The sequence below is a fragment of the Enhydra lutris genome, unplaced genomic scaffold (assembly GCF_002288905.1).
Source record: "Enhydra lutris kenyoni isolate GAN:26980312 unplaced genomic scaffold, ASM228890v2 scaffoldscaffold21, whole genome shotgun sequence".
Taxonomy (NCBI): domain Eukaryota; kingdom Metazoa; phylum Chordata; class Mammalia; order Carnivora; family Mustelidae; genus Enhydra; species Enhydra lutris.
In genome coordinates this window covers 5877061-5903109 of record NW_019154105.1, presented here as the reverse complement: position 1 = coordinate 5903109, position 26049 = coordinate 5877061, and the positions used below count along the sequence as shown (strand labels likewise).

General features: G+C 39.0%; 1 protein-coding gene across 2 annotated transcripts in view; it reads right to left on the bottom strand.

Moving 5' to 3' along the window:
- The window catches only part of LOC111148994 (cyclin I), a 31373-nt gene extending 6213 nt beyond the window's left edge, over positions 1-25160 (bottom strand). The window contains exons 1-6 of one of the 2 annotated variants that reach the window (XM_022505861.1): positions 24633-24696; positions 17141-17297; positions 4928-5056; positions 2059-2133; positions 1763-1903; positions 1260-1490 (exon numbers count right to left, since the gene is read on the bottom strand). In XM_022505861.1, the coding sequence (XP_022361569.1) occupies positions 1260-1490; positions 1763-1903; positions 2059-2133; positions 4928-5056; positions 17141-17254 (690 nt within the window). In that variant the 5' untranslated portion in view covers positions 17255-17297; positions 24633-24696. Of the gene's footprint in view, positions 1-1259; positions 1491-1762; positions 1904-2058; positions 2134-4927; positions 5057-17140; positions 17298-24632 lie in introns of both variants that reach the window. The other variant, XM_022505862.1, reaches the window with a different exon arrangement.
- Positions 25161-26049: the final 889 nt, after the last annotated feature.

The window sequence follows — 26049 nt, the reverse complement described above, 5'->3', positions numbered from 1 at the left end:
CTCTCTTGTATGGGAGAAACGGTCTGTCTTACCACCAACATCCTATGCCTGTCCCAAGGATGCAGAGCAAGCCGAGCCCCACTAAAAACAGTGGAACAAAGCACAGAGAAAAGGAATGGGCTTCTAGCTAATATACTGCTCTGATCTGTCAACCTTTTCATAAAAAGACCCTCAATCCTTCTCTGCTCACAGACTAGGGTCTGAAATTCTCCGAGCTGAGAGGCAGTATGAGGTACTTACATGTCTGCTAACTTTTACAGTTCATATCTATGAGATACCTTACACCAAATTCAAGTATTATTCTACTTTTCTTTTATAGTATTCTAACTTTTATAAGTTCAATAACTACAGCTCTTTGCTAAAATTAGTTTTTATGATAAAATGTAATTACTTAAGCTCAGAATTTAACGGTCTTTTCTCTAAATAAAATCTGATAAAATAAATCAGAAGAACTATCACCAAATAAGAATAAATAGGGACATATAAAGGCGAAGTGGATTCCTGTTTTATGGACTCAGGTGGCAGAACAGTATGGTCCTGCAGCAGATGTAAACTTTTAATTTTAATTTGGTGACATGAATAGAACCAATAAGCTTATCCAAAGTAGATGGTAACATATAGCACCTTTACTAACTTTCCATTTCAATGAGAAGTTTCTCCCTTAAAACTCCTACATTTTATATGCATAGCTAATAAAAAATGTAACTGGCCTATTAATGTTTTACGCCAATTTGCAGATAAAAGTGATGGAATAATCGTAGGCAATAATAGGAACTACCAGACAGAAAGTACACCTTCTACTTACCCAAGTCTAGTAAAAATACTTCACTTTCTAGCCAACAACAAATTACTTGCTTGTCTAAAAAGCAACTTCTTGCCATTTATGTTTTTTAATTTATCTTTTACAAAATAAGTGAAATATAGAAGTACTATGTTGAAATGCACAAATGGTGGTAGAAAGGTTCTTCATACAAAACTAAAGGACAATGTATTATAGAGAATCTTACTAATTTCTCAAGATTCTTACAAAAACTTTATATGTAACCTAGAAGGGTTGAAAAGAAGAAGATAGGCTCTAACCTTTATAAGAGAAAAAGGTTCACCCAGCCCATAAATTTCAAGTGTATATTACTTTATTCTTGTCTTTTCTTCAAAGAGGTCTGCCATTATGAGATTAGACATGTCTCTCAGCTTTATAACCATCTAGTAACCGTACATACCCCAGCCAAAGAGGAACACTTACTTTGACCGACACCTACCTGTGCTTTCTGAAGCAGCTCAATTGTCAGAGGAAGCCAATCAGGAATAAGTTTCTCCATTTCCAAACTAACCATGGCCAGAGCAAGCATGGATCCTTTGAACTGCAGAAGTTGGTTGCAGGCCATACAGTGAAGGAGTTGCTTGGTAAGGACGGCCAGATGTTGAGACGGGCTCAGTCTGGGCAAACTGAAAAGTAACTGAGGCCTAGTTGACACTGCAATGGCGTGAAACTGGAGGGGGAAAAAAAAAAATCACAAGAACATCATACTAGTTTTACTTAAAGTTTTAGGTAAATTATGTACAGAAATTGATGTAACCTTAGGAATGACTCAAATTTCTTAAATTTTTAATTTTAGCTTCATGAAATTTGACAGAGGATAATATCCTAATTTCTAATTTTTCTTTTTCTAAAAATCACAACAACTGAGTGGGCAATCTACTTTCCTAAGTCACTAAGACTACATATTCAAACAGGAAACTAAGAGACATTAGGTATATTTACAATGTGAAGAAAATCCAATGGTGTAGCTGTGTGAAGATCCCAGTTCAACTTATCCAGAATAATTCTCTCCATCCTCAGAATTTCAGATGAAGAACATCCACAGAAACTGTCTCTTGCCAACACCTTCAGTACTGGAATTCTCTGTCCCAAGCAAAGTGGAATGGGGCAGAGTGAAGAGGGAGGAAAAAAAATACACTAATTTTCAATTTGTGTTCTGATAAACAGAAAGCAAGTTAATAAATTGAGAGAAATTTTCAAGAAAGAGACAAAACTAAATTTTAAAGGAAAATATTTACCTCATCCTCCTCCACGGTCTTGGCAGCTAGGAAAAAACAGCTGATTGCAATACAACTCAAGTATTTTGGATGGGCCTAAAATTTCGAAGAAGGAAAAAAGCAACTTCAGTGATTTTCAAAAAGTTAGAGAGTTTATTTTTTAAAACTAGCTATGCATGTGAGACAAATATGGATAAAATTCCAAGGAATAATTAATCTGATTCCCACCTATTGCCTTCTAAGACCAGGGCTAACTTTTAACTTCACAACCCTAGCCATAATCATATTCTATGAAAATACTAAGATACTACATTGTTCAAAGTTCAACCAATGCTAGTTAGCCAAAGTTAAATTTCCATCTAGCAGAGAAGAGCTTAATTTTAGAAGACAACTTATTTAATAAATAAAATTCCAAAAATTAAAGATCTCTTTGTATATGTGTGTGTTCTGTAAGCTAGTTTTACTTGCTTTAACTGTCACACCAGTAATATTAACATACTAGATGTTAGGGGAATTAAAGAGAAAGAATATTAAAAAAAAAAAAAAGACTATAAATCTATTCCAGATGCTTTAAAAAAAACTACAGGGTGATAGCGGGGCAGTAGAAATTTTCTAATTAAGTGTCCATAAAAACAAGTACATATTCAAGTTCTATGGTGAGAACAAAAGGCTCCTATGTTCCTACAGAATCAATCAGCAGGCGGAAGTAACTTTCTCAAGAGTCTGACGTGCATAGGAGGGCTTGAATTTGCCTATTTTCCTTATCTAAGATAAGGCAGGAATACTTTCTACCTTATTGGTAGAATAAGGGTTTGCCAAACCCAGCATCAGAATCCAGTTTTAAGTAAACATATCAATTAACTCCAATTACATTGACTGATACAGAGGTAAGTTACATAACACAAAGAAAACCTGTTTCCATATTTACTTTATACTTAAATATTACATTCTTGTGAAATCAGGGAACCCTTCTGATGACCTGATGCGGCCTCGATTAATTAACTTATTTAATAAACACACCAGTAACCACTGCGCCTCAGTGTTAAGTGGCATACTGTGTAGGAACCTTCTAGTCCTCTGCCTCTATGAAAAATAAAATCTGGTTCAATACTATCAATATTTTTATAATTATTAATAGTGATCAGACATTATGGTTTAGAAAGTACTTCCAAAAATACTGTCATGTCTATTATGTCTCCGAAGTTAAGGGACACCACACGAGTGATATTTGTAGCTAACAGTTCCAGGATCCCTGATTTCCCCAAGTATACAACAGGTCAAATGCCTGAGGTCATCAGAGTTCACTACAAAGAAGAGCCCAACCATTAACAACTCACTCACGGTAGGTAATACAACTAAATCAAGGGCACTAGAGTAAAAGAATCCCAATAGCAAGTGTGATTTTTTTTTTTTTTTTAAACAAAGAGTAGTTCTAATTCCTGGATATACATCAAGTCATTTGTGCAGTTTGTTTTTGCTTCTTTAAATACAGACATTCAGATCTTACCAACTAGAGATTCAGCTTCAGTAGCTCTGTGGCCGGGCTCAGGGTGCAAAACTTTTATTAAAGAGCTACATAGCATTTCCCTCTGCATAGCTAGGACTGAGGCTCTAGACACTGCTGCAGCCTTGTATGGTCCGCTTTAAGTCCCTTTATTTAAACTATGAATACACTTTAGGTATTGTTTCAATACAGATTAACCATTTAAGTAAGAGAATCTTAGGCTAATAACATGACAGGACCCATTAAATAAGAAATACGAAAAAAATGAGATACGTGGAAATTTTCTATCTGATCCAGAAACTTCCCCAAATCTGTTTAAACTGTTTAATAAGGTAAAAATCTCTTCTATGACAGCAAATACAAGAAGGTCATTAATAATTTGTGAAGAACATAAAAACCAAGAAAGGACACTAAGCCTAAACTCATCTTTCTCTGCAAAAGGGAGGTCAGCTATAGTCAGAGGATTGGGAGAGAGGGGGACTTGATAGTGAGATAAATTCAGCCATGTCAGAGAACATAAATTTCAGGCAATTAGTATCATTATAATTAGGGTTCTTTAAGTCTCTTAAGAATACAAGTGTGAAACATAAGAGATAACTGAGTGGCCATCCAAATTCTTCCACTCCATAATTTTTTGACTTCTATTTTTCATACCTAGTAACGACTAATTGAATTCCCAGTTCTCCTAGCACACATATTCTTAGGAATACAAATGACAACAAACAAATTGCTTTTCTACTTTTTTATGCCTTGCCATTAAAAAAATGCTAATTTTCTGATTTAAATCCATTCAGAGTCTACAATGACTAATTTCACATAATACAACCAATGCTATACCAACAAAAACCATATAAAACTTACTCATATTTTTTTGTATGCTGTTATTCAACAAAAATATACCAAACTTATTTTATGCTCAGTTCATTTTATTATACTCCAAATGTATGCCCCTGGAAATTATTTATATATTTCGAAAAAACGACAGTGTAAATATTCAATAACTAAGTAGTGGCAGAAAAAAATGTGTAAAAGGCTTATTATACTTTTCTAGTCTAGTTCACAACTAACATCTAGAGTATACCACGTGTTAAAAGATGACTAAACTGATATATGGTTTGTATTAAAATTAGGAAATCAAAAACTTCACAGATTAAGTATATGTTATGAATACTGGTAGCAAAAAAAATTATAGAATACGATTCAAAACAAATTCTAAAAATGTACAGCAATAATAGAAAACATCATGCCTTCTTATAGGGGCACAGATCATGTCCAAGAAGGTTTTTCACTCCTTGTCACTTTCTAGAATGTTTACTACTTGCCCCGGGTTTAGTACATAAACCCTCAAACAAGAGGTTGTGTTTAAGTGTATCCTAAGATATTTACCTTTACAGTAGCTAAAAACCTGTCCAAAAGACTGCTAGCCAGAGCAAATGTTTCTGGGTGAAGGCTGAATTGGTACTTGAGTTTGGCGAGCCACTGAATCACTTCATCTCTCTGGGCTGGAGAAACATTCTGCAAGGGAACAATTAAAAGATAAAAATAAAAAAGAACAAGTGAAGTTCCAAGTTATCAAGAATGAATTCTCTCTTAAAAGGTTAGCAAATGCTATGGAATACGTTTATATGTTAAAAATGTTTTAAGTTTACTCAAAATCTATCAAACTTAAGATGAACGAAGATAAAACTTTATGTACTGGTCAAAGCAATTTATCAATATCCAATAACCTCTTATTGTTTATTAAATAAAATCTTCACAATGTCATCTCACCACATACCTATATTTTATTTATTTATTAAGATTTTATTTATTTATTTGACAGAAAGAAACACAGTGAGAGAAGGAACACAAGCAGGGGAAGAGGGACAGGGAGAAGCAGGCTTCCCACTGAGCAGGGAGCCTAATGTGGGCCTCGATCCCAGGACCCTGGGATCATGACCTGAGCTGAAGGCAGACGCCTAACAACTGAGCCACCCAGGCACCTTCAACCTATACCTGTATTTTAATTAAACTAAGGTGTTCAGGGAATATAACACTTTCAAGGTTAGGTAACACTATTATCAACTGATAGTAGTTTTGGAATTAAGTTTCCCAAATCTAGAAAAGAGGAAAATACAGTGAATTTCTTTCTAAGGCAGCAAATAGCCATTAAACCATCTTAGAAAATGTAAATGGAATATGGTGGTAGAACGACAGCCCATTAAAAACAAAAGTGAAGTCAACAGGAATAAATTAAAGATATCAGGGACAACAGCTGAATTATGTATTTAAAGATCATGGGAGAATACTGAAGGGGAAATTCACCTAAACTAATTTACCAATGGAGATTATTATACAAACATATAACATCATTGCTTCCTACATACTATTTTAAACTGCTGAGTACAGGCTTAATTTTGAGAAGGTACACACTTTAAAGCAATAATGACTTAGCTCTCTTTACTCTTTTTGCAGGCACCATAAAAAAACAACAAAATAAAACAAACGTAGTAATAATCTACTTACAGTAAACACACCAGAGTACAGAAATGACTCTGTGATTAGTGGAAAGAAGTATTTTCAGTAAGTGAGGGTTCTAGACAAGTAAAGGTTTAATCCAAGCACTGTATCTTTTTAATTACAACCATTTTAGATGGAAAGCCTTCCTCAGAAAGCCAAGAGGCCATGGCTTAAACCTCTTTCCTGATTACTCTGGGTCAATTTTATGAAATCAATTCTGTATCACAGAGAGATACATTAGGAGCTATAAAAGCAGGGTGGCCTGCATATCTTAATAAATCTCCCCAAACAGATATTACAGTTGGAATTTCTTCTCTCCTTCCTCTTGGCTTTCTTTAGTGTTTTGAGAACTACAAGACTTAGTGCTCATTATAATCTCTGCCATTGCACTGGCAAGCTAATTTCTCATTTTTCCCCCTTCCTCTGTCACTTTTCACTTTGGCACAACACAGTAAAGTGTTTCTTAATGTTGGCCAAACCAACTAATCACACATATCATTTTTACGTGTAGCTCTAAACTCAGTTATAACTGGTATTTTAGAAGCTTAACTGCCACATATCCACGTTCTAGTCAATTCCTTTTGTCAAATAAAGACGGACCCTAGACTACTGCACAAGAAATACTGACAAGAAATTGAGATAAAAAATGGTTTACAACCTCTCACTATCTCACCACCAAGCTGGTGTTAAAACTATGAACAATAATCTGAAAACATCTGACAGTCAAAACACTTAATTCAGTCCGTATTACTATTCAGCGCCCATCGCGCGACAGGTGCTGGCAACACAATGATGAATAAAGAAACTCCGTGTCAGCTTCTAAACTTAAAGCCTCACGGTGAGGCAAACAATCAGAAAATGTCAATCATCCATGTTTAGTGTAAAAGAAAGGTACGCACGGGTGCGAAGGGAACACCCTGGAAGGGCACTCAGTCCCGTGTGGAAGGAGAATGAAAGCTTCTCACAGGAGGTAGCGATGAACTTGTATCTTAAAAGTTAAAGTGAGGAGAGGATGTGATCATTTTAAAGACATGGAAAAGATCTATTTTTTTTTAAGCCTGTGAAAAACTTTAAAAAACAGGAATCATGTCAATCTGGAGGAAATAACTTATTGTCAAGCTCTTCTGACTCTCAAGTAAAATCAAGCTGGGTGAGAAAGACGCCAGAAACGGATACTCGGAGAATCAGTGTAGAATCCCACTGATCGAGACGAAGAGAGAGGCAGTTCCCTAAACTGAAGCTGTGGCTTGACAGGTCCTGGATGCGGACAGCAGCAAGGGAATTTATGTCCTGCACAGACCACTGCCAACATGACAGAGGAAACCGGAGTTGGGCTATGAGAGCCAGGGGCTAAATTCTCTCTCTCAAAAAGGTGGCAAAACATTATAGCCTGAAGCTGTGGCTTCTTGAGAAAGGTGGGAGGAAGCAGACACAGACTGACAACTAGGTCCGACGTCAAAGAGCTGTTACTGGTCCTTGGTTCTGTAATATATCATTTTCCACAGAGCCCTGAGTTGCTGCCCCCAGATCCAGCTCTGAACTAGGGGCTCCGAAAGCTCCCTGGGAATGACGTGAAGGCAGTCACAGGACTTCCAGATCAGCTCAGCATTCAAGAGCAATTAAATTCCTGCCTAGAAGAGCTTTTATCTAAAATGCCAAAACAAACAGAAAAGTAATGTTAAGCAAGACACTGAAACAAATCAGTGTTAAGGAAATACATTTGCACAGGAAGCAACAGAAAGTCACAGAGTCCGATAAACCTGGGGAGGGAGGTGAAAGAACAATGGGCCAGAGCAGCCGTGAGGAACAAAAGAACAAAAACGTCTTCAATCGCCCCTTCAGCTCAGAGATGCATACAATGGGGACAGAGGAGAAAAAGATCCCTGAATGACAAATTATATATAATGTGCCTATTTGGTGTCTGACATTAAACAAATAATAAACATATAATCGTAAGAAGTGCCGCAGAAGATGGACGCAATGTGCTTGCTCTAAGTACGGAACACATGGAACACAGCTGTACAGAGATTTCCATATCATGGTTATAACTAAATGATCCAACTTACAGAAAGCACATGGAATGCAAAAGGCACTCAAATACTAGTTTTGTTCTTTCCTACTTCTAAAAATACCTGATGCTCTAATGATGCCAGAAAAAAACAAATTTACAAATACTACATACAAATAATTATTTTAAACCAATTATAATACAACTAGTTATGAAAGAGATCATGACAAATCTTTGGATTTTATACCTTATACTGAAATATGGGAATAGGGCCAAGAAAGCATTCCTGCATGACTAGAATAATCATCACTAAAAACTAGTAAGAACAACAAAAACCCACAAAAGGTGAACAGTTTAAGAGTCACTCTCAGGGAGATCATACTAAGATCACTTTTTCAAATCAACTCAAACATGCACTGAACAGTAATACCGTCAGGGGAGCTTCGCGGAAATGAAGTTCTGTGTCTAAGTGATGCAACTTCAGAGGCAGGCCGGGGGAAAGAAAGGAAAGCAGAACTGCCTGCCGCCCTAGACAGTACGTCCTGGACAAGGGATCTGTTTCCTTTTACATGGATTCCTCAAATAGGGTTAAGCCAGTTCAGAAGCTGAACAACAACTAATCCTCAAGAGAGTTTGGAATGGATTGACTCAAGCTGGTAAAACACTGGGTTTTGTATTTCACAAGCTACTATTATGGTCATTTAAAAGACAAATACTCTCCAGCTCTAAACTCTTCAAGGCTCACCATAACCTAGAACAAGTACAAGCCCCCAGGTGTGGCGTACAAATCCCTAGGACCTACTTCTCCAGCCTCACTCACCTTCCATCACTTTCTACCTTAAAATTCATACTGTGAGAGTAGCACTTGCATTTATGGTCCTTCCTTGCTCCTCCTGTGCTATTTTATTACATCACTTCCTTTCTATTTGTACTGTTCCCTCTGGTTGGTAGACACCCCCCTCTCTTTTTACCTACCTTATTATTTATCCTTCAAGAGCTATTTCAATGGTCACTCCTCACCACACTTTTCCTAATAACTCTAGTTGGGCTAAGTACCTTCCTGTGCTCCCACAGCCTCTCGTCACACCTGTAAAGTTCAACATTTAGAAAAAAAATTACATTTCTGCTTTTGGCTGTGATAGAGTAGGTAGTAACCTACACACCAGCTGAGAACTAGAAAAACTACTGACCACCACCACCACCACCACCACCACTTGTTTTGAAGTCATCAAAACTGCTAGGACAACCAGGCTTTGCAGAACCAAGATTCTGGAAAAGAGGTACAACTATCCCCCGATTTCAAAAGTTCATGTTGCGTCACTTAGCTTTAACTAAAAACCTACCTCAGTACCTGAAAAATTCCAAAGATTTTCACTTATACGAAAAAAGGCAAAAAGTAAAAATAGCATTCGGCATTCATTTTGCAGCAGGCTGTTACAGAGACAGTGGCACACCCAGAGCAGCAAAATGGTACTGCCCATCTCCTTCCCCCAAACACACTCAGCACCTCAGCCACCAAACTTTGAACTGTGTCTGTGAGCACCAGGGCTTTATCTTGATTTATTTTGCCCATCTGTTTAGCAAGATGTGTCCTAAGATATCAGAAAAGCCAAACAGAGGGGTCTGGGAACACTCAAAAAATTTCCCTTATAAATTAATGGTAACTGCTTCTTTGCGTTACAGCATCTCAGCTCAGAAGTTTCCACAGGAATGCTCTACTTTCAAACACTGGGGGAAACCTGGAACTGGAGTGGTCAACTAGAGGAAATAGCAGCTTTTCCTTCAGGGCATTTACCTATCCTCTTGAGTACGGCAAGAGGCTCAAGAGGCTGAGAGGAAGGAAACCTACAAAGCTTCTGAGACTTCTACGGGTGTAGAGACAAAATTTGGAGCCTTAGGAGCCAAATGGGGAGAGGAAGGGTCAGAAAACTGAATGTGACACTCAGCAGATTTTCCCCTTAATTCTGGAATAAAATTTTCTGAATGAAATTCTGAAGCTGGGAAGGACAGGGATGTAAGAAGCTAAACCAAAGCTTCTGAGAATCAAGAGTGAGCTCGGCACCCTTCAGCACCCTCCCAAGTTCTCAGGTGGAATCGCTGACTGTACTCCGGGAGTGGGGCACAGCAGAGGCAGAGGCAGCCATACCCAACTGCGGCCCAGGCGCCAAGCAGCACCATCCCTCAGTGGGTTAAAGTGATTCATCTCCTACTCAGTCACCTACCAAAGGCAAGACTGAACCCTTCCGCAGCAAGATGACATCTAGAACCGTCACAATTTTTCATAATATTCAGCATTCAATTAAAAATTACTGGGCATGCTAAATAGTATAATGCTAAGTAAAGTAAGTCAATCAGAGAAAGACAAACACCGTGTGATTTCGCTTACACATGGAATTTAAGAAACAAATGAACAAAGGCGGAAAAATGAGACACAAACCAAGAAAAGGACCCTCAGTTATAGAGAACTGATGGTCAGCAGGGGCGAGCCTGGTGCGGAGACGGGTGAAAGAGATGAAGGGGATTAAGAGAGCAACAAAAAGACCTAAATCTTTGAATTATCAGAAAAGGACTTAATATACAATAAAGGAAAAGTGGGAAAAGAGATGAAAAAATGAATTTCACTAGAGAAATGATACCTATTAAAAAGCATCTAAAAGAAAATTCCAGAACTGAAAAATACAGTAACTGAAATTAAGAACCCAGTATGTGGATCCAACAAATCAGATTTGGTTGGACAGTTATGCTTTGAGGAAAACTTAGTTTTTAATGTGTATATTAAAATACAACAGGGGCACCTGTGTGGCTCAGTCGGTTAAGCATCTGCTTTCGGCTCAGTCATGATCCCAGGGTCCTGGGATGGAGCCCCACATCGGGCTCCCTGCTCAGTGGGGAACCTGCTTGTCCTTCTCCCTCTGCCTCTGCCTCTCCCCCCACTCCTCGGCTTGTGCTCTCTCTCAGATAAATAACATCTTTTAAAAAATAAGATAAAAGAACAAGTGGAAAGTCATTTTAAGCATCTACCTCAGAATAAAAAACAGCAAATTACACAAAGTAAACAGAAGCAGATAAGAACAAATAAGAAAAATACGTAAAAAGAAAAAAAATGTACAACAGGGAAAATCAACAGAACTAAAAGGCTAATCAACAGACTTCTAGAAAGACTCATCAAGAAAGAAAGCACGTATCACCAACTAAGGAAATGAAAAAGGGAACATCAGTATGAACCTTTCTGATACTAAAAAGGCATCATAAATAACTTGACACAAATAATTGACAATTTAGATGAAATAAATTCCTTGGGGAAAAAAAACAATTTACCGAAACTGAAATAAGATTTAAATGAAGACCTGATCAGTCTCACAGTTACCAAAGAAAATGAATTATTAAACACTTTCCCACAAATAAATCTCTAGGCTCCCAGTGGAATCTTCCTACACTTTAGAAATAACAACCCAAACAAACAGAGAGTACTTTTTAAAAAAGCAGAACACTTCCTAATTCATTTTAAAAGCCAGCATACTTTATTATGAAACCTGACAAAACACACTATAAACCAATCTCACCCATGAACATAAACGCAAAAACCCTAAGCAAAATGTTAAAAACAAAATCCAATGATGTAAAAAAAAATTTCACACCTATTTATAAAAAAAAATCTCTTGACAAATTAAGGCAGATAATCTTCTTAATCTCATAATGATAAGAAATATGTAACGAATTTTATACTTCATGGTGAAATACTGAAAACTTTCCCCTCAAACTAAAACTGAGATAAGGACACCTGTTGCCACTGTTTACATTCAGTGGGGTTCTGGAGGCCTTAGCTAATTCTATAAAACAAAAATAAAAAGTATTAAGAACTGGATAGGAAGAAGCAAAACCATGATTATTCACAGTTAACATGTCTATATATAATATACAGAAAATCTAAAAGACTGGAAGCAAATTTAATATAGTCAATATATAAAAATCCATTTTATTTCCATATACCAGTGTATAGAAACATACTTAAAAAATGAAAAATCTAAAATACCATTTGTAACAGCCTCAACAAGACTCAAATATCTAGGAATAAACCTAAACTACCAAATATTATTAAATGAAACTGAAGATCGGGGCTCCTAGGTGGCTCAGTTAAGTGTCTGACTCTTGATTTTGGCTCAGGTTATGATCTTAGGGTTGTGGGATCAAGCCCCACATTGGACTCCAAACTCAGCAGAGAGACTGCTTGTCCATCTCCCTTTCTCAAATGAATAAATAAAACCTAAAAAAAAAAAAAAAAAAAAGACATTTAAGACCAACTTTAAAGAAAATGAAGCAATAGTCTATGTTCTGAATTGGAGGACTCCTATTATAAACATGTCAATTCTCCCCAAAGTAACAGATTCAATAATCCCTTCAATTTTTTTAATTGATAAGTATATTTTAAAATATATATGGAAGAGCAAAGAGTTAAGAATAGCCAAAATAATCTTGAAAAAAAAAAAAAGTTTATGCCACCACTTATTATAATGCTGTAATAATTACTGCAACATGGTATTTAAAGAACAGCAAATGGGCCAATGGCAAGAAAAGAGGCAAGAAACAGACAAATACATTCACAGGTTTATAGTAGTCACTTCATTTATAACAAAACTGCAGGGAAATAGGGAAAAGTATCTTTTTAATAAATGGTGGAGGTTCCCTATGGAATAAATGATGGACTCCTACACTTCACACTATACTCCACCCCGCCCAAAATCCCAACTAGAATGTACATCTAAATGTGAAGGGTAAAACAATCAACTCTGCAGAAAGAAAATCCAAGAGAGTATCTTCGTTACATTGGAATAGACAAATATTCCTTTAAAAAAGGAAAAAAATTTCGATAACTTGGTCATTGAAAATAAAGGACTTCTATTGATCAAAGGTCAACACAAAGAGAGTCGAAGACATGTGTAATACACAGTCTGCAAAAAAAGAGAACTCTTACAAAACAATTAACAAGACAACTCAGTAGAAACCCCGATGAAAGATCTGAATAGACACTGCATCAAAAAAGTAAATCTAATGGCCAAAAACACATGAAAAGCTGAACTTCATTAGTTATTAAAGAAAAGCAAATTAAACTCAATGTGATACTATAATACACTTAACCAGAATAATGAAAATGAAAAGACAATAACCAAGGGTTGACAAGGATATAGATAGAGTAACTTGGGATTTTCATACTCTAATAGAAGGGGTAAAAACAAAACCAAAAAAACCCCACAAAAAACGTGATATAACATAACATAACATAACATAACATAACATAACATAACATAACATAACAACTTTGGGACAACTGATGGTTATCTACTAAATCTGATATACACATATCTAGGTTCTACCAATTCCATTCCTAAAAAAATATTAAAAAAATACACATATGTTCACTGAGACATGCACAAGAAGATGACACTAATGACCATCAACAGAAGAGATAAATTCAAAGAATTATACATGGCAATGAGAATAAATAAATTACGGCTACATGAAGTAACACAGATGAATCTTACATAAAAAAAATACTGAACAAGAGGCCAGTACATACTCTATGATTCCATATACATGTATGAAATTCAAAACCAGGAAAAACTAATCTGTGATATTAGGACTGGTTTTTTTTTTTTTGGTTGGGGGGGTTGATGGTAGTAACTACAAGAGGACAGAAGGGGTCTTCTAAAGTGCCAGTAAAGTGGTGTATTTTACACCTGTACACTTACAATCTGTGTACTTTTCTGTACATTATACTTCAAGAAACTGTTTAAAGGAAAGAAGAGAAACCAACCTGCAGGTTAAATAGATTTATTTATTTACCAAATTCACAGATTATACAAGAATGACAGAAAGTCAACACATTAGATAACAATTATAATTTTAAAGCTGGAAAAGTGGATCAGAATCAACAATTTTAAGTTTAGTAAGAACAACACCACACCTAGGTCAAAAATTAAAAACCACATCTAGCACAAAGGAAAATGTGCTTCACAACTAAACTAGTTGAGTAAGTCAGTAGGACACCGCTGCCACAACAGTGAAATCTAGGGCCAGTTTAATGAAATCATCAAGCCAAGATAAAGTGAGGTAACAGTTTCACTTCACTGCTCATTAATGACTACAAATGAAATGTCACAACTTTAAAACACACTGAATGAGTGTATCTGGAGTGGTAAAATCTTGTCAAATAATGGTTAAAAAACATGGGGTGTTCAATCAGGCAAAGAGGACTTTGTGGGCTTCCCACGTCTTTGAGTAGATGAAGGGCTGTCAATTAAACTAAACAGACGTGTTCTGTTTGCTCCAGTGGACAAAACCAGAACTAGTAAGTGGCCACTAGAAAGAAGCAGTTTGCAGGTGCAATGTAGGAAAATCTTTCCAATAATTTATAGTTTTCCCACAGTAGACCAGACAAAGTATCCAAAGCAGAAAATAACTTTTCAGAGATGTCAGAAGAACGTTACTACTGTGTGTTAGAGTAAATCAGTGTCTCTCAAACCTAATGCATATTAATAAAACCATGAAGCTTTTACGTTACTACTGTGTGTTAGAGTAAATCAGTGTCTCTCAAACCTAATGCATATTAATAAAACCATGAAGCTTTTTAAAACACAAATTTCCACTACTGCTACCACAAGCCCAGTAGGTCTAGATAAGGCCTGGAATCTCTGTAAGAGCCTTCCTGGGTGATTCTGATGCACTCAGCAGCCTCGTGGCTTAAGATCCTGTATTCAGAAACCACATAATTATATGGCCTTTAGGATTCCTTACAGTGTCAAAATTCTAATGAAAATTTTTTTAATAGCTTGAAGCAGTTTTATCTTTGCATATCAAAAGCACATTAGCAAAATAGAGAATATATGAAAGTCCATGTCACTTTGACCAGTCTTTAATTTTTTCTCCCAAATTCATGTAACCAAAATTATTGTGTACTTGAAAATACCATTATTATATAAAAGAACTTCTCTAACCTGGGCTAATTATAAAGAAATGATAATGCTCATTTTACAGATGTTTACTAGAAGTCTATTTTATGCCAATAAACAAAAATGACACAACTCAACCCTAAGGGAACTCACAATCAAATCATCAGGAAATTTTAATACCACATACTATCACAAAGGAAGTAAAGAGTGCTGTGGGAGCACACAGAAGGGGAGTGATAGGTACACAATATTCTTGTATGACCACTCTGTCCTAAACTTGAGGATAGGGGATGCAGATTAGAAGAGAACTATGAGAGAATGATCCAGAGACAGAGCTTAGGTAGAAAAAAGACAGAAAAGGAAACTGAAGGAAAGAAGCATAAAAGAAACCTTTATAATATTTTATTTTTCCGTTTTTACCAGCACTTAAAAAATATTTGAAAAGCTGGAAAAGTATGTTTATGGCTTAATGGTAAGACTGTGTTTCTTTTCTGCAAGGAATCAAGGAGGGTAATCATGGCTAGAAGCAATAGTGGGAAGAGAACTAGAAAAGCCAGTCCCTGAGAGTGGCAGAAGAAAATAAGGAAATTAGAACTAAACAGACAAGTATCCCTGGGGGTTACTATAGCAAGTGGCTGAGCTCCTATAGCTCTTAACTCTCACCGCAGTCTTAACCCCTATCCCCATTAGAACAAGCCCACCCACATTTTGTAAGAATTGACTTTGGCTTGCACTTGATATTACTAAAGGCAAACACTTAATTGGATCCCTCTCCAAAGTTCTAACACTGTTCTATTCTCTGGTATTACCTCAGTAATACCTGTTAAATCACCTATAGATATAGGCCAGATTAAATGATAATAGAGCAATATACTATAATCTTGGTAGAATATCATGTTCAAAGACCATGTTGTAGAAGAATATTATCATTGGTTACATGCTGACTCACGGAGACAGCAGAAGGAAGAAAGAAATGGTTCTAAAGCCCGCTGTATTAAAGCTCTGAGGCTTACCAGAAAGTCAGAACGCAAGGGTAGAAATTTCTATTTTTCTCACTGATGCATGCCCAATGCTAGAAGTACTCAGCATGTAGCAGATACTTAATGAACATTTACTGAATGACTGAATTCCCAAGTAATCTAAAAAAATCAAACACACACACAAAAATAAAAACTGAAAAACAAAGTACAATGGAAAGAGAACTACCTCAAGTTCAAATTATACTTCTACTAGTTATTCAAATCTTGAGCAAAGTGGGACTACTGCCTATTTCAAAGACTACAGTAAGAGAATAAATGTGATAGAATATGGAGATGCCCCTAGCTTGAAAGATATTCACCCAGGTTAACTAATTTTCAATCTGCTAAACAACAAATAAGTAACAGTAAATGCAAAACATCTTTCTTCAGCTTGTGAGAAGGGATGACAGAAGTAGGTTAGTAGAAAATACATACAGATTTTAATAACCTATGAACAAAGGTTAACCTAAACCAAAGGAGGAACTAAGATATTTGCTATTCATTTACCTAAAAATCAAAAATCCAAATTTTCTTGGCCACTGTTCTTTATCCCAAGCACAGTGCTAAGTACTAGGGATAAAAAGAGCTTATACAATAAGCTCTGGGAGTGCATAAACTTCATAGTTATTTGTCAAAAATAACAAGATTAAATGATAGAAGCATAAAAATTTCTAAAAGAAAAGGCATATAGCTAACAGTAACTGAGAGGTAAGATGGCTATTTCCCTACAAATGTCCAACATTAGCATTACCTTAGTAGCTACTTGAACTCCTTATAATTATCCAAGAAATACACAACAATTTGTTTACTAAAGATAATTTCAGCCTCCGTAGCTAACTATATACCTAGAAATAAAGAAAGCTTACTATTGTTAGTATTGGACTACAAAGAAAGAGAACATATCTTCCTAAAGCTGTAACTCAGATAACAAAACAAACAAACAAAAACAAAAAAGTCATTTTTGTCCTGTTTCAAAATAAAACAAGGGGAGGTTTCTCCAATAAAGAATAGAGTGTATCCTTTAATGGTATAGATTTCTCCAATGCAGTGTCAAGATACCACTTTATGACAGCACACTTATTGCTGAAAGAAGTCCTCTATCTAGAGTGATGAGAAAAATCATTACCTGATTTGTAGGCATTTTCGGCACATTCACCTTCCACATCTGGGCTTCCCTAGAGATTGCCTTTTCCAACAGGAAAGACAATCTCTGGTTTTCCAAAGGCCCTGGAAACTTCATGATATCCTTTGGATCTGCCTGCCTCCCAGCTTGATGTAGCTACCTATAAAATCAAATATAAAACAATGCTTTTTCTTTCATTATAAAATACATGTAGCACTGTATAAATATGTTGGTTCTTATTAAGCAATTCATAAAACAAATTAAGAATGTTATGAGGCAGTAGAGGATTTTACAGCTCTTTAAAACATCATATATTAAAATGTTACAGTAATAATCAGTTACCTAAACATACTCACTTTAAATTTGAGACTCAGTCATAAGGAAAATAAAAACATGGCCATATAATTGATAGAACCAATAGACTCCAATGAAAATATATTATTGTGTCTCAAATTGTGTCAACAAATCTTAAATTGTGGGCTTTTTATACTAGCAATTCTTAATAATTGTCCCAAATATCCCTCTGAAAAATCTAACCAGATAAAGGCTATTAACCTTTTTCTTCATTAAAAAAGTTATATCCATTACATTAAATCCCACCCATTCCCGTATAATCAGTATGAAATCATCCCCATTTTAAGTATAAAACCATCTTTGTGCTTCCAATATATAGTGTCCACTAGCTACACATATGGCCAATTATATTTTAACTGAATAAAGTTAAAATATAATTCTTCAGTCACACTAGCAGCATTTCAAATGCTCGATATTACATGCGGTTGGTGGATAATGTATCAGATAGAAATATTCCTTTTCAGCACTATCACTGCAGAAAAGTTCTACTGGAAAGTGTTGATCTAGAAAACTCAACAATCAGCTGACTGGCCCTCTAAAATGAGCAAGCCTAAGGAGCAACAGTGTAGATCAGTGCAGGCAACTGAAAAGTCCAGGAGAGATGCCTTTAGGTTTAAAAAAAGAAAAAAGAAAGAAAAGAAACTAGAGATTTGAGAGGTACAACCATGTACAGAAAATTAGACTGAGAAACTGAAGATGTGGCAAGATTCAACCAGATTTGATGAAAGCTAAGGAACTAAAAAGGTAATTAGCTTCAGAAACAAAGATTATGCAAGAAGGTAAATATAATAATATATCACAACATTCACATAGCATTAACAGTGAAAATACTGAATAGGGACTTCAACAAACAGATTAAAACTGCATTGGGAAGATGGGAGGTGTAAGAAGGTAAAATGAGCACTACATCTTTATGCATCACTGTAGGCAAAACATAAATACCCAAAACTGAAATATCAAAAAACAGGAGAGCAAATTATTTGAAAATATGATCTTAAATACAAGAGAAACAGATAAGCTGGGGCGCCTGCGTGGCTCAGTGGGTTAAGCCTTTGGCTCTGGTCCTGATCTCAGGATCCTGGGATCAAGCCTTTCCCCCCTGCATTGGGCTCTCTTCTCAGCAGGGAGCCTGCTCCCCCCCCCCCACTTACTTGTGATCTCTCTGTCAAATAAATAAATAAAATCTTAAAAAAAAAAGAGAGAGAAAGAGAAACAGATAAGCACTCAGAAGTTAACCTGTGAGAAAAGGGTTAGAAAATCCAGCAACAGAATGCTCTTCTTCATTATAAACCTCACGTAACTATTTCATTTTTCAACTATGTACCTGTATTATGTACTTCATATTCGTGAGATTTTCAAAAAAGTAAATATCTAGAATTAACAAAGAAAAGTTCTGATTTTTAAATAAAATTTAAAATTAATTAAAAACAAACTTCAATGTCCATGCCCCCTTCACCCCCAACTCCAGGTCGGATCCCTTTCTTAGTCATCACTTCCCATGCTTCACCTGCTTGCTATAGAACCTACTGCAGACTACCTCTGGTTAACTGGATACGGATTTTTTTTTTTCATTTTGCTTCTTTGAACGTCTGAGTTTTTGCACATTTCCTATAACGAGCATTAAGTACCTTTCATACCAAGAAAAAATGGTAAATAACACAGAAGGAAAAGAAATACTACCTAACCCAAAGGCCCATTTCAAAGGTTAACTTCTTCCAAGAATTCTTGATTCTCTAATCTGGTGTGATTTCCGTCTGAAAGCAGCTTCCCACTATTTTCCCTATGAAATGATAAACATGATACTAAAAAGATTACCTACCAATATTGGTTTTTTTTTTTTAATCACTCACAGAATCCTCATGAAACAGGGACTCAACCAAAGACTGGTTTCAATCCTTGGGGCCAAAACCAAAACAAACCAATCCAAGCCTAAACTCTCTTTCATAAGCCAATTCTTGAAATGTCTGAAGGTGGCTAGCAAGCCCACCAATTCTTCTTTCATAGCTGAAGAACTGGCCAAGATTTCCCCACATGACATGACTTTTGCTCTTCTAAATGCAGTCTAAGATCATTAGCTACTTTTTTGAGTCCACACCACAGTATGAACTCTTAAGACCTCCTGAGGTACACTGAGGCAAACTCCCTCTCCATGTGCCCACCACGTACATAGTTTTGGAGCCCCTTTTTGGGGGGGAAGGGGGGACAACCTTGTTCAGGACTATAAATGTATTTTTTTTTAAAAAGGTCATCTTGTTGGGGCACCTGGGTGGCTCAGTGGGTTAAGCCTCTGCCTTCGGCTCAGGTCATGATCTCAGGGTCCTGGGATAGAGCCCCGCATCGGGCTCTCTGCTCAGCAGTGAGCCTGCTTCCCTCTCTCTCTGCCTGCCTCTCTACCTACTTGTGATCTCTCTCTCTCTCTCTCTCTCTCTGTCAAATGAATAAAAATTAAAAAAAAAATAAAAAAAATAAAAAGGTCATCTTGTTATATTCCATCTACTGTTACATTCGGCTGAGATGTTCTGATTCCAATTTTGCCGCCTTGGTACTTTTCTCAGATTTTCCATAACTAGATAAATAAACTCACTATAATTTCATCTAAAACAGATGGAAATATTAACCTTATTAACTTTAGAAATAGAGTGTAAACTAGATGACCATCAGTCAAGAGATCTTTAGGAAAAAACACCTATATTGGATGGAGATTAAACTTGGTTTATTTATTGGTTCTAAGGTTTCTTCTAACCGAATTTTAGTCTGTAATTCATTAACTCTTGTCAAAACATACCAAATTACTTCATTCCATTAGTTTCACCCAACAGGGTGGCTCATCGGGAGCCCTCAGCCTTCTCAGCACACCAATGGCTGGCTGTCCCTGTGATTACTCTTCCCTCAAAATGCTTCCTCTGAAGATTATTTTTAGGAGGGATGGATGGATAGATGGATGGGGACAGACAGAGATAAACAAGACAGAATCATGTAGAGAATAAGAAGGTTCAAGAGATTCCTGTTCCCCAATTTTCTACAGTTAAGACCCTAAGTAAGAGTTTCAAATACTTAGATGCTTTAACAATTTTTTTTTAAACAAAGAATCCAGGTTAAAGAAGAAATCACAAGGAAAATTAGAAAATACTTTGAGGTAATGAAAAAAGAAACATACCAAAACTTATGGGATGCAAGTATAGCAAACTATACCTAAAGCAAACCAGAAGAAAAATTAAGAGTGGAAATTAATGAAGGAATAGAAAAATAGAGAAAATCAATGCAACTAAAAGTTGGTTCTTTGAAAAGATCAACAAAATTGGCAAACCTCTAGCTACACTGACCAAATAAAAACAGAAAGGATGAAGTACTAAAATCAGGAATAAAAGGAGACATTATCACCTATGTTGTAGAAATAAGAGGTATTATAAAGGAATCTTATGAACAAGGATTTGCAAATAAATTAGACAACTTTGCATGAAATGGACAAATACCTAGAACCACAAATTATCAAAACGGACTTTAAAAAGAAACAGAAAAGCTGAAGAGCCACGTAACAAGAAATTCAATTAGTAAACAACTGTCAAAGAAAAGCCTATGTCCAAGGGATTTCACTAATGAATACTACATCTATAGAAAAATTAAAATTCTTCACAAACTCTTCCAAAAAGTAGAGGAAGAACATTTCTCAACTCATTTTATGAGGCCAGTTAAGCAAACAAAACAGCATTAGAAAACTATGGAGAACATCTCTTCTAAATAAAGATGTAGAATTCCTCAAGAAAATAGTAGCAAACTGAATCTGGCAACATTAAAAAAAAGGATTACATAACATAACTGAGTGGGATTTGCACCAGGAATGCAAAGTTGGTTTAACATTCAGGAAATCGATTAATGTAATACACCATATGAATAATAGAAAATAAAGGAAACATTCTTCGCTCACACTAGGGGAATGTAACAAAGGGTAAAGAGTTCAAACTTCCTTTATCTTTTAAAAATAAGATATAAATGATCCAAGTGAAAGAAAAAAGGATGGAGAAAATATTTCAGATCAAATTAGACTACAGAAAAATGAAAGTTCAGTATCTGATGCTAGACTCAATCCTAAACTGGAAAGATAAAATGCAATAAAGGTCATTATTGGGCCAAATGACATAACGGGAACATGGACAAATTAAAGTAAATGTATCAATGTTACGTTTACTAAAGTTGATAACTTTACTGTGATTCTGTAAGAACATCCCTCTTAGAAAATACACACTAAAATCCTTAGGAGTAAAGGGCATATGCAATATACGTATATATGAGAGCGAGGACAAATGATAAATATGCAGTGAAATGCTGATGGTAGATGAAATGATAGTTTCTTTTTAAAATTATTTACAAGTTAATCCCCATCCCCCAAGGCTGTATTTATGGAAGTGCTTATATAAGAGGGATACCTTTGACACTCCTTTTCGAAATTCTAGTAAGACAGGGCGTCTGGGTGGCTCAGTTGGTTTTAGTGTCTGCCCACCTGGGGCATGATCTCAGGGTGCTGGGATCAGGCCCCAAATTGTCACTGTTGCACTGTCGGGCTCCCTGCTCAGTGGGAGTCTCCTTCTCCCTCTGTGCCGCCCCCCCCATATAAATATTAAAAAAATTTTTTTTAAATGATTCTAGTAAGACAAACAATGATACAGTGAAGAAAGTATTAGCTTGAGTTTTACTTTTCTTACTGATAATGCACCAGCCTGTTTTCTAATGTGTAAAATAGACTGAGTTAGATTAATGCAACCTGAATAAAATACACTTAAAATATAATTTTACTGTTTTAAATAGTAGACCTTTAGAGTTGTATCTTATTATTTCATGCCATTAGTCACATTCAGAACTGTGAATGCTCAGATAGAAGTCTCTAGGAACTAAGAAACAGAAGGGCTGTTTTGAATGGCATATTCCACACACTTCTGGCTTTATGACAGTTCAACATTTCTCCTGTCAATCTTTCAATTATTTCTGCTTTTTTCTCCGTGTTTATCAAAGAGCTTAATGCATGCATGAACAGTTTTATAAAGTTACTGTATAGCATAAACTGTATTAGAAATCTACATACAGGGCCTCCTGCTATTCTAAGGAAAAGTACTGCACAGTCTTGGGTAAACACAGAAATAACTTCATTCATACAGAATTATTATAGTTATTATCACTGTAACACCAACTCCATTTATAAGTCTGTGCTGGTACAGACTTCTGGATCTTAGTTCCTATTCTATAAAGAAGGATTTATTAATGTGACCATCTCCCTGAGTTCACGCCCCTAACCTAATAATGAACTACAGGTTCATTATATCCCATGACAGCCCTCCGTTTGTCTCCCCAGCGCCATCCTGTCCACACAGTTCTTTCAACCTAACTGTCCTTCTCTAGCTGGCACTCCCCTTCCTACAGAGCTGTCCCTTGCAAAGGTCTGTGTCTAGTCCCCTGCCTTCTGACATCTGTACTTAGACATAATTCTACTTTTGCATTTAATTGCTCTGTGAGAATTATCTGCCCACCCGTGTCTCCTACAAACCCTGAGTTCTCCGAGGGCACACACTCTCCAGATTCAGCACGAATGTCTAACGAAGAGCGCACACTTCAGCTCCACGTAAGTCAAAGCAATGAGTGCTCTCTCCTTGGCCAGATACTGTTCGAGGTACTCCGCCACCTTAACTCCCTTAATCCTTACGCAACCTCAAGAAGCTGGTATTACTGTTAAGCCCGTTCTGAAGAGGAAGAAACACGCAGAGAAAGGGACCCTCCCCTTTTAGAGTACTGTACACCTCACATGACACTGTGTATCAGAGCAGAACACACACGCGGCTTCCATCCTCCACCAAAAACATCAGAGCCCCGTTCCACCCGACCACGAGTCAAACGGGCACATAAGCGCGGTCACCTGGAACTGAACACCAACTCTGCCAGCCCTCCCGGCTCGCCACGACTACGACTCGGCTCTCCGTCAGGGTTCCGGAATGTGTCCAGAATCGCTCCTCTTTCTGGCTGCAGATCAGCAACTCTAAACCCGATTGACTCTTTCTGAAGCTACTTGTCCACTCCTCTTTCATCGACCCCGAACCATGCACGGAAGCTGGAAGCCAGGGATGCTACCTCCAAGTTCCCAACAACTCCACTTCTGGGACGCAGACTAGATGGCACAGCGGTCGGCTCGGGTCTGCATTCCCGCCACCGGCCCCCAGCCGGCACCCCCAGGGGAGGTCATCCTCTGGCCCCTCCGTTTCCCTCCTCCGCGAAATGAGGCTCCCGGACCACCTGCCCCCCACCGCGTCCTCGCAAGGCTCGGGAGTCTGCGAACCACCTTCGGCGATGCCCGCCAGACTAGAAGCGTCCACAAGTGCTACCAACAGTCCGCTCCGCTCCTCGGACGCGGACGGAATGAAAACTAAACACTTCAGCTGGACGTTCGAGGTCTGGCTCCACTCCACCTCCCCGGACAGACCTTCCCCTACGCTGCTACCGGATTCTCCACTCTGGCCCGAAGCACCTACAAAGGACCCTCTAGCTCCGGAGAGGTCCGTTCCGCCCTCTTCAAAATTTCGGTGCATTTACCTCCCCCTTTCCCCACTCCCCCCTCTTCCCTCCTTTTCACCAATCCGGGAAACGCCGTTCAGGGTGCGACTCCACTCTCACCTCCTCTCCACCCCCCCACCTGGGGTAACGGCCCCTCCCCCAACCTCCGGGGCACCAGCGCTGCCCAGCCCGCCCGGCGGCCACTCGGCTTTGCAATGTAAATGTCGCCCTCCGCTCCCGCAGCAGCCCCGAAGTCCAAGGGTGGGGGTGTGTCCCCTTCTTTGTGCACCGCACAGCCCGCGGGCCCAGAACGGGCAGGCGCGGGCAGCTCGCCGTCGCTACACCGAAGTTACTCGCGGACACAGAAACTGGCCCAAAGGGAACGCGGCGGAGCCGCTGACGAACCGGGCAGGTGCCGAACTGTTCCGGCGCGGAGGGGGCGGACCGGGGGTGGTCCCGAAGGCTGCCTTTGGGGGGCGGCGGGGGTCTGCTTTAGCCACCGAGCGCGGCGCCCGGAGCTACCCTTCGGGCAGCGCGGGGGACGGGGGCGACGCGGGGCGCGCGAGCGCGGGGCGCCGAGACGCCGCGACTCCCCCCGCCCCCTCACCTTCTCCTCCTCCTCTTCCTCCTCCTCCTCCTCCTCCCCGGCGGAGCTGTAGGCCTCACTGTGGTGATGCGGGATCATCCGGGGGGCACGTTACCACCCCATTTTCCTCAGCGCGCGGCGGCGGGGCGCGCGGGACCAGGACGGCACCGACTGAGGAGGGAGAAGAGGGGGAACCGGGCCGGGGCGGGGGCGCGGGCGCTGGCGAGCGAGCGGGACGCACGGCTGCGGCCGGGGGGTCAGCGAATTAGTTCCATGACTCCCCCGGGCCTGAGGCCGCCGCGGTCAGCGCCGGTCCCACTCCTCCAACGGCCGCCGCTAGTGCCCGGGTGGGGAGGGGGTTCCCTCTCGCCATAGGGCGGCGGGGGCCGGGGAGAGGCGGGGGGGTGAGACCGGCTCTGCCCCTGCCCGGGGGAAGCGTCTCCGAGGGGAAATGGTGAAAAGGGGGTAAGGGGGAAAAAAGGAAAAAAAAGGAAGGGGAAAGGGGGGAAAATAAGAAAAAGCGAGACAGAGGCGCTGCCGCGTCCGCTCGCGGGGAAGGCTGGGGAGGGAGGGGAGGGGAGAAAGAAGTGCCGGCTCCGTCGGCTCCGCCCTCGCGGACCGATTCCTAGATCTGCTTACTCTCTGTAAACAACACTGAGCTGATCTTTCCCCCCTCCCCTTTTTTCTTTTCCGTGGCCTTCACCGTCCAACGAGCTTACAGGGGAGTCCGGCAAGAAGCTGAGCTGTTGGAGACGGGCGGGAAAAGTCTTTAGTACTGGGGTCGAGAAGGGAAGACATTTCCTACAGGCCAAGGAAACTCAAAGGTGCGCGGTCTCGTTTCCCTAGGAGAAGCGGAAGGGCACACCGTCCGCTCACGGTGACGTAAGCGCCGGCCGCTCGCTGGCAGAGGCGTGCGGTGGCCGGAGAGTGCGCTGCGCATGCGCCCCGGGGAAGAAAGAAGCAGCTGAGCGCTCCCCTTGGGGGTGGGGCTTGTCCGGATGCTCCCTTTGCCCACCGCGAAGCTGCTTGATGTTATCGAACCTGATGAGTGTCTAGGAACCTGATGAGTGTCTAGGGCTTGTAAGAAGGGTTTATTGGGAAGGGGCTGGTTTTCTGTTGTGTTAAAGATTTTGCATTCTTTGTTGACCTCGCAAAAAATTGTTTATTACATAGAAGAATTGCGGCTTTTTTCTGGTGGCACCTAGCGGATGGAGGTAGACGGTCAAGCGCTTTAGAAATCTGGCAGTTTGGAAGATCATATCCTTAAGCATCGTCTTGGGTGTTAAAGGCCTTTTAAAACGGTAAATTATACTATCGATGGCAGGGAACATGCTTGGTAATGCGCCAAGGGAATTGTGTCCACTGAACCAACACACCTATTTGAGTAGGTTTTATTACCAGATGTTTAACGAGTGTGTAGTGACATATAAATGTGTTT